This window comes from Phalangium opilio, unplaced genomic scaffold (genome assembly GCF_054372755.1).
Source record: "Phalangium opilio isolate 3A_F unplaced genomic scaffold, DU_Popi_V2 ptg000082l_1, whole genome shotgun sequence".
NCBI lineage: Eukaryota > Metazoa > Arthropoda > Arachnida > Opiliones > Phalangiidae > Phalangium > Phalangium opilio.
Genome location: NW_028324189.1, coordinates 19,051,234 through 19,060,685, shown reverse-complemented (window position 1 = coordinate 19,060,685; position 9,452 = coordinate 19,051,234). Strand labels below are relative to the sequence as shown.

Below are 9,452 nucleotides of genomic sequence, written 5' to 3'. Positions count from 1 at the left end.
CCAATTTTGCATAATTTCGATCATTGACTCCAGGAAGTAATGTGTGTTGAGCAGGGCCGGATTAGCAAGATTTTGGGCCCTAGGCAAGGCCTTAGTTCCGGGCCCCCAGCCCCCCAACAGACCAGTTTAAGAGAATCTAAGAGACAAACTATTTTTTATATTTTTTTTTACTTAACACTTGACTGCATATTTAAATTTCTTTTTGAAATGAATAGTTAAATTCCTTTCTTTCTAACTCAAGATATTTAAAAATTATCTGTTCATAGTCTATGAAGTCGTTTAGTAAATCCTTTTCAATATATATCAAAGATAAAGAACTTAATTTTTCCTGGGCTCATGTGGTTCTTAAGTAGTTTTTCACTCTTTTTAAAGCTGAAAAGGATCTCTCGCCTCTTGCATTGCAAACACAAGTAAATTCTCAAAACAATTTCTAAGTTTGGAAAAGTTGAAATGATATTATTGGTACGATTGAAGGAATGAAAGAATTCTGGGTTTTTGCTTTCTTCATTCTTCACGAAATGCTTGAAATGTAGCAGTTCGTTTTCAAGCTCTTCAAAATTTAAATCATTGCAATACGTTTCTGCCAATTCTTGGAAATCTCCAGAGAAAGATTCATCGGAGGCATTAATGTTACAAATAGGTTTGAACTTTTCATCAGTGTCCTTGTTAACTTTAGATTGTTTTTTTAGTATTTGTCATTAGATTGTCACACCAGACGTAAAACGCTTTTATTTTGAAAGCTTCCCGTCCACTCGGTGTGTTATCATCGTTTTTAGCCACATCGTATGATGTACATCAACGATGAGGCTCTTAGTTTGGCCTGCCCTGTTGTACTCGTCCTCGTACTAGTACTAGTACCAGTAGACGTGAAAGAGTAGCGCGTTTGGCAGTATAGAATTTTTCGTTCGTCATTTAAGGGAGAGTGAATGGGACAGAATTTTGGTGATGTGATTTTTACGTTCGTGTATTTTAAGAAGATGGGATTATAATAGTAAGCATTGCATTTAATTGTACCAGTAAGGTTAAGCATTTTGCATTGTGTTTTACGATTGCTCGACATCTTTAAACGAGAAAGAGGATTATGGTGTTATATTAATTAAAATGGAAGGTTTAATACTCCCTTTAAATTTCCTGTCACCCGTCGGCAATAAGGATTTCACGCTTTCAATCCCGCTCCCCTATTTCAAAATCCAAAGAAATCGAGGGGAATTTTTAAAAAGCAAAAGGAAGTATATTCCGACGTTATATTTAGAACGGTCTTAAAGAGATGTTTATTATTAGAAGTTACGTGTATTTCTCCACAAATCGAGAAGAATTTTAAAAGAAAGTACTAGCTTGTGGCCCTAAATATTACAATTATAACGTAAGTAAATTTATTAAAGTGAGGATTAAGGGTTATTATTTTTGTTAGGGCATCGAGGGGTTATTCACTCTCATTTTCTGTACTTCTTTTAACGGGCATTTATGGGCATTTCGTTTAACCACTGTTAAATGATGCTCATCGTGGGGGTACTCACGTTTTCCGTTCGTGTCACACTATTATAATTATAAAAGAAGTAAAAAAATGAAGTAATCATTTTAAAACAGTTAAGGTAGCGCATCGAGGTCTATCCACTCAAATTTTCCGTCAAGTACGGTATGATGTGGCTACTATTACGAGTCCAACCCTTGGGTCGCCTTGTTCTTTCCTTCGCCTTCGGCAAAGAACCGTTTACGTATTTTTTCCCCTTTCTTCATTACTTTTGTAAATTATCTCTTTTGTCAGCTGACCAATTATTTAAAATATTTCAAATTCGCACGACCACCCTGAATAAAGCTTATCAAGGAATCATACTATGCAACACCAGTGTTTAATGACGGTCAGTAACAACACGAATTCAAAATGAAATTTCTTTCTCCGAGGATTGCGACTTCTCAAAATACATTTCCATTGAATTTTCAAGTTTCTTTTCGTCTTTTTCTTTCTTTCTTTATAAATTGCCTTAATGTTTTTGGGTAACGGGTTTTTCAACATAAAGCTGCCGTTACATCTCACATGGCTTTTCCATGGTGTCAGTGACGTTATTTTTCGGTAGAGAAAGAGGGGGCAATATATTTGTTGGTTTTTCATTTTCTCAATTTTTGAAAACTGGCTGATTACGGGCCCCTCAGATATCCGGGCCCTAGGCAATTGCCTAACTTGCCTTGTGGTTAATCCGGCCCTGGTGTTGAGTAATTTCATCAGAGAGCTCAACATCTCCATTTGGAATTTTAAGAATTTTCATCAAACACAAAAAAACTTCCAAAGTCATTAAGAAAAAGGGTCCCAAAATCAAATTTAAAAACTCACACCAAAAACATATTGGATTGATTTTTAAGTCTAATGAATTAGGAAGATGCGAAAAATACTTATTGTGTATGTATATGTATTATTATGTATAATTTTCATCTAAAGCAAAGACCACAAAAAGCTGTAGGAAGTGAAATCCCCACATCGAACGTAAAAATTCAAATAAAACAGAGAACGAGATATATTCTCTATTACAAATAAATGAATCTCTGATTACGATTATAATTTATAATTATTTAATACGTTTATAATTATTTAATACGTTAAGAAATTATCAAGACTCATCGAAACTAAAAAACATGAAAAACCAGGTATATATCAAAAGTATGAGGTTTAATTTTGTGCGTTATGCGATACCTTAGGAATATGACTAATTTGAATCAAAAACAAAGGTTATTGAAAACCGTTCCCGAACATAAATTTGGGGCTGTTAAAAAGGTGTAAACTATAGCTGTTTTTAGAATTGATTTTATTTACTTACAATGACTACTAAAAGGGCCGGATTAAGCAATTTTGCACCCGGGGCCGAGATAGTTTGCGCGGTATAAACGGAACAGCAAATGTCCCTAAGGGGGAATAGTTAAACTCAATGCGCCCCCAACAAGCCTTGCACCCGGGGGCCAGTGCCCCCTTGCCCCCTTTAATCCGGCCCTGACTACTAATATTCATCATTAAGAAAAATAATGAAAAACCGTTTGAAAACTGAAATAAAAGAGATACATCATAATAATAGTAGTAATCTAAGCTTTGTCTACGAAGGGATTTCCACACTAAGCCTGTGACTTATTTACAGGTGGGTCCCTTTACAACGCATAGAGGGGTGGTGGCTAGCCCTTTTCCCACAGCTAACCTACAGCGCCCTATACTAACTATTACCGTTAACCTCAGCAAGTTTTGATATCCGAGGCTCTTTTAAATTGTTGTACGATACCTTCGGAAATTATCCAATTTTTATCTAAAGCAAAACAAAAATCTATTGGAAGAAGGGTCTGTAAAAAAGGTGTAAATAGTCACAATTGGACAAAATATGGGATTTTATTAAACAGGTTTATATCAAAAATTCTAATCATTTTTTTGCGTTTAGTTGCGGAAGGTTTTTAACATTCATTAAAAGAAAAAAGACGAACAATGCCCATCTCGGGTATGAAAATTTGGACTTATTTTTAATTCTAATAAATTAAGGAGACGCAAAAAGTGTTAGTCAAGATAAGTCAAAAATTGTTGGAATTAAAATATTATAGATGTAATAAATCAAAGAAACACAAAATAGAATTTACTCTAAATATCAATTAAACAGGTATTTATCAAATTTATGATTTTTTAAGTGCAATATATAATATCTAGCTACATCCTAAATAAAAAAATATGAAAAACAAACCATTGGAACACTTTGCACTTTCTTAAGGAAGTAAAAAATTAGCATTGAAATGGGCTATTTGAATAATTTAATATAAGAGGAAGTTGTTAAAAACCCTATTTTAAGTTTAATTAACGATGCCTTTCGTAAATATATCCTTCTAGCCTTTGTCATTCTTTAGAGTGTATTAGATTATAAATATTGAAATATATTATAAAAAAACGAGTTTTTCTTCGTAGTCCTTAAAAAAACTGTACATATAGAAAATCCTTGGCGACACTTTTTCAAACCCACAAAGGCGCAGAATATAGAAATTATTGCTGTATTAAAATTTGAATATAAGTTTAATCAATACGAGAAATTTGGTTTTAATTGCGTAGTTCAAGCATTCACTATGATTCGAAATTTTACAACAAAAACGTCTAACTCGCAAAAAAATATCCACCTCGTAATGTTAAGCTTCAAAGTGTTTAAAATTACGATTTCGGATTCAGCATAAATAGAAAATCCCTGTGCTCTAACCTATTTTACTGTGGAAATGCATAAAAAACCTTTCTTTTAAAAAATAGTTCTGTACAAATTTAATTCTTGATTCGAATATCGAACCGAATTTTTTCCTCTCAATCCATTAAGCTATATTATATAATATTCACAAAATTCTATTTTTGGCTATAAAAAAATTCAAAATATTAATGCGGGAGTGAAAAGGGATTCAAGCTGGATTGATATTTCTCTTTGCATGAGAAAACTCCCAATTTTTAGCTTCCACAATTCATTTTTTCTCTGGCGTGCGTTACGGTGAGCAAACGAGACGAGTTTATAGCCCTTTCGCCCCCCCCCGTCCCGACCTTCTGAGTTGAGACTGAAGCTCGTTTATGTTTCTCTCTGCGCTAGCGCGACGCTTTAAACTTATCTTCCACAGACCGATTTAAAAAGGGGGTTTAAGCAGACAGAGTGTACCCCTTTCCGCCGACGTATTACCCCCTTTCTCACCGGATCTATCTCTCTATCATTCTACTGAGGACTGCGGCCCCCTTTGACGCCCCTTTTGATATCGGTCTATATTCGTTAAGTACCATAGCATTGGCTTTATGCAGTTTTCGATTGTCATTAAATTATCTGAAACTTATTATAATATACACTGATCTTCACCATAAAATAGTGGGTGTCTGCTATTTGTCCCGCATATTTTCGTTAAGCAAAATCCAGCACTGTGAATCTGGAGCTTAATGTTTTTAGTATATCTATAATGGAAAACGGCATAACTGTGTTCTGAAATATTTCCCACGATGTGTAGTACGTAGTTTCCAACCCATGGAGTTAAAAGAAAGGAATGGAGTCGGTAGGTCAGGGTTTGGTTTGGATAACAACTTCCAGTAAGAAATCGTGGCGCTAACAAGTCAGTAGGAATGTAGCAACCACAGTTTACTGGAAGGCAGTTTCCAAAAATCCTTAATTCTTGAATCCTTTTGGGTCTTCAGGTGTTTTTGTTAAACTGCGGAAGGCAGGGATCAGGAAAAGTTTCCATTCCTTACTTTTATATTATTTATTCCAACGGACCTTAAGCATAAGCATTCATATGGATGAATAAAAGTTAACTTGATTGTCGTGTTAAAGATTGTCGTGTATAGTATTATTCAAAAAAACCTTTACTTGAAATTTAAAATTTACACCATTTTGTGTCTAATTTTGGATTTTTAAACCCTTTACGGGGACCTTTGAGCCAACGGTTTTTTATGGTTTTTGCTTTTAGTGAAAATAATGCGATTTATCTAGATATCGTATAACGAAGTAGAAATATCTTCGCGTTTTTGATGTCTTTCTGTTAAATTGAAATTTGTAATAAATAACATTTTGTGTTTATATTTTAATTACTACATCCGCTATGGGGACCCCAATCCCAATATTTTTTTATAATCTTTCATATGGATGAATAGAAGTTAACTTCGAAGGTTGTCGTGTATACAGGGTGTTACAAAAAGATGTGTCACAAATTCAGGTGCGCATTCTACGGGTCAAAACAAGACTAAGTCACCAAAGAACTATGGTCCAAAACTGAACACCCGCGGAGATACGGGCCATCAAAGTATCACGTAAAATGCGATGAATTTTCCCTTCAAAAGAAGCGACGAATTTGGCTTGACCATATTGTTTTCAATTAATTGGTCATAATTGAAAAAGATTTGATATTTAAGAAACGATCGATTCTGGGGGCAGAGCTAAAAGCATTTTAGACCAAAAAATTAAACATTTAATTTGGTAAAGTGTTTTAATTTGGCCTAAAGTTACAACGGCGTTTTCAGATCGCTGTAGTTGCTGAGTGGCTTGGTTTTTCATTCATTAAAACTATGGCCCATTCAACTTCTTTGTCAAGTCAACGAGTAAAGAGCTTTTACGTGTAAGCAAGAGCTTCTAGTTATTGGAAAGATGTCGTGACAACGGCATGAACCTAGTAAAACCGGCGTTTTTAACCAGATCGTGGTATTATTACCCAATCTCGCATGTCTCTTATCGAACCCCTGTGGAAGTTACGTTTGCCATCGAACATTCGTGGATATCTGTGTCGTGGGACATTGTTCTAAGACAGATTCACTATCGGCCACGTATGCAATAAATGACGCATACGGCGACAAACGACCAATGCTATTTCTCAATTGATTGTAAATACTGTATGACGCGTAATCCTTCGAAAAGTTGTCGCTTAAGTACATTGCTGCTAGTAATGATTGATAACTACGAATGTAGGACATAATCCCCCCTGGACATAATCCCCCCATTTGAGAAGAAAAGGACATAATCCCCTCAGGTAGGAGACAAAATCCCCCGGACAATTTCCCCCCGAATGGATGCCGAAGACAAAATACCCCCAGCCCCAGGACATATTCCCCCCAGCCCCAGGACAAATTCCCCCCAAACTGTGTTTACGACAAAATACCCTAGAGAACGATTTCAATTTATATGAAGATTTATAAGGAAAAAAACATCAATTTATGCGTTTAATAATTATATTCTTTAATATTGAAAGTAGATTTTCTTAATTCAAAGCCAAATTATTTCCGATACAGTTCAAGAACTGTTGCATGTCAACCCAACCAAACCCAACCTAACCAAACCCAACCTAACCAAACCCAACCTAACCAAACCCAACCTAACCCAACCCAACCTAACCTAACCTAACCCAACCAAACTTAACCTAACCTAACCTAACCAAACCAAACCAAACCAAACCTAACCAAACCTAACCTAACCAAACCTAACCAAACCTAACCTAACCAAACCTAACCAAACCTAACCAAACCAAACCAAACCTAACCTAACCTAACCTAACCAAACCTAACCTAACCTAACCTAACCAAACCTAACCAAACCTAACCAAACCAAACCAAACCAAACCTAACCTAACCTAACCTAACCTAACCAAACCTAACCAAACCTAACCAAACCTAACCAAACCTAACCTAACCTAACCTAACCTAACCTAACCTAACCAAACCTAACCTAACCTAAACTAACCTAACCTAACCAAACTTAACCTAACCAAACCAAACCAAACCAAACCAAACCTAACCTAACCTAACCTAACATAACCTAACATAACCTAACATAACCTAACCTAACCTAACCTAACATAACCTAACCTAACATAATTATGACCAGGGAATTTTGTCTAGAGCGTAGCGGGATTTTGTCTACAGAGTGGGGGGATTTTGTCTTGATAGTTGGGGATTTTGTACTCTTAACTTGGATGGGGGGAAAATGACCGGGGGATTTTGTCTTGAGAGAGGGGGGATTTTGTACGTTTTTAAAAATGGGGGGATTATGACCGGGGGTCTTTTGTCTTGGGGGTATTTAGTCCGTATACCGATAACTACACCTGCTAGATAAAATGTCAACTAGTACATTACAATGTTTTTTAAAGGGTGCAATGAGCATCGAAATAGTATTTTATCAATTAAATTTCACAAAACTTGTTCAAAATGTTGTCCTTGACCTCTTACGCAAGCTTCGGCCCTCTTAACGGAAGACCCACGAACTCGTTCAAAGATTCCTGGTGTATTTCTGATGGTTTCGCATGCCTCAATGATCCGTCGACTTAACTCTTCGATGTTTGGAACTTCCCTTTGGTACACCATGTCCTTCAAATGACCCCAAAGAAAGAAATCCAAAGAGTTGAGGTCGGGCGAAACAGCTGGCCAAGCAACAGGTCCTCCACGACCGATCCACCTTCCAGGATAGGTGGCGTCCAAATGTGCCCGAACGTCGCGCCTGAAATGAGCGGGAGCGCCATCGTGCATAAACCACATGTCGCGCCACTGAGCCAAGGGCAAATCTTCTAAGAGTTCCTGTAGCGTTTCAGTTAGAAATTGGAGATAATGTTGACCGTTAAGTCTTTGTGGGAGCAAGTGCGGTCCGATTAAAAGATTACCAACAATACCGCACCAAACATTTAAACAAAATTTTACTTGATGACTTGCTACCACGATGGCGTGCGGGTTCTCTTGGCGCCATTGATGCATGTTGTGAGAGTTGATGATTCCGTCCTGGGAAAACGTGGCATCGTCGGTCACTAAGACCATGCCTGGAAATTGGGGGTTCGCAACACATTGGTGGATAAACCAGTTTGAAAACTGTAGCCTCCTTGGATAGTCATCTGGATTTAAAGCCTGAACCTTCTGGTAGTGGTACGGTTGAAATCCGTGATTGTTTATGTTTCTCCAAACCTTTACATGATTTACATCAAGTTGATCTGCCAGCTTGCAGGTACTGGTTCCGGGATCATTTTGTAAGATTTGCAGGACTTGGTTTTCTAAGTTTTCGGATACATCTTGCGGTCTTCCAGCTCCACCCCTTCGCCGTAGTTGCCCTGTCTCTCGCAAACGTCGATCTACATCTACCGCCTCGAAAGTTTGACGACACGGCAATCGTCGTTGAGGACACATCTCTTGGTAAAGGCGCCTGGCTTCTAGCTTTGCCGAATGCTCGTCCATACATAAGGTGCATATCGGCTAGCTCCTCGTTTGAATAATTTTCCAAAACAAATGTTTTTTAATTGGTCTATTTTAAGATCCTTTAAAAAACATTGTAATGTACTAGTTGACATTTAATTCTAGCAGGTGTAGTTATCAATCATTACTAGCAGCAATGTACTTAAGCGACTACTTTTCGAAGGATTACGCGTCATACAGTATTTAAATCACGTGAGAAATAGCATTGGTCGTTTGTCGCCGTATGCGTCATTTATTGCATACGTGGCCGATAGTAAATCTGTCTTAGAACAATGTCCCACGACACAGATATCCACGAATGTTCGATGGCAAACGTAACTTCCACAGGGGTTCGATAACAGACATGCGAGATTGGGCAATAATACCACTGTCTGGTTAAAAACGCCGGTTTTACTAGGTTCATGCCGTTGTCACGACATCTTTCCAATAACTAGAAGCTCTTGCTTACACGTAAAAGCGCTTTACTCGTTGGCTTGACAAAGAAGTTGAATGGGCCATCGTTTTAATGAATGAAAAAACAAGCCACTCAGCAACTACAGCGATCTGAAAACGCCGTTGTAACTTTAGGCCAAATTAAAACACTTTACCAAATTAAATGTTTAATTTTTTGGTCTAAAATGCTTTTAGCTCTGCCCCAGAATCGATCGCTTCTAAAATATCGAATCTTTTTCAATTATGACCAATTTATTGAAAACAATATGGTCAAGCCATATTCGTCGCTTCACTTGAAGGAAAATTCATCGCATTTTACGTGATACTT

General features: G+C 37.0%; 1 protein-coding gene across 1 annotated transcript; it reads right to left on the bottom strand.

Moving 5' to 3' along the window:
* Window positions 1–7,645: 7,645 nt before the first annotated feature.
* Window positions 7,646–8,674, bottom strand: LOC149653628 (histone-lysine N-methyltransferase SETMAR-like). Its single transcript, XM_089847012.1, has one exon. It carries the CDS (start codon window positions 8,672–8,674, stop codon window positions 7,646–7,648), a length of 1,029 nt encoding a protein of 342 aa, XP_089703138.1.
* Window positions 8,675–9,452: the final 778 nt, after the last annotated feature.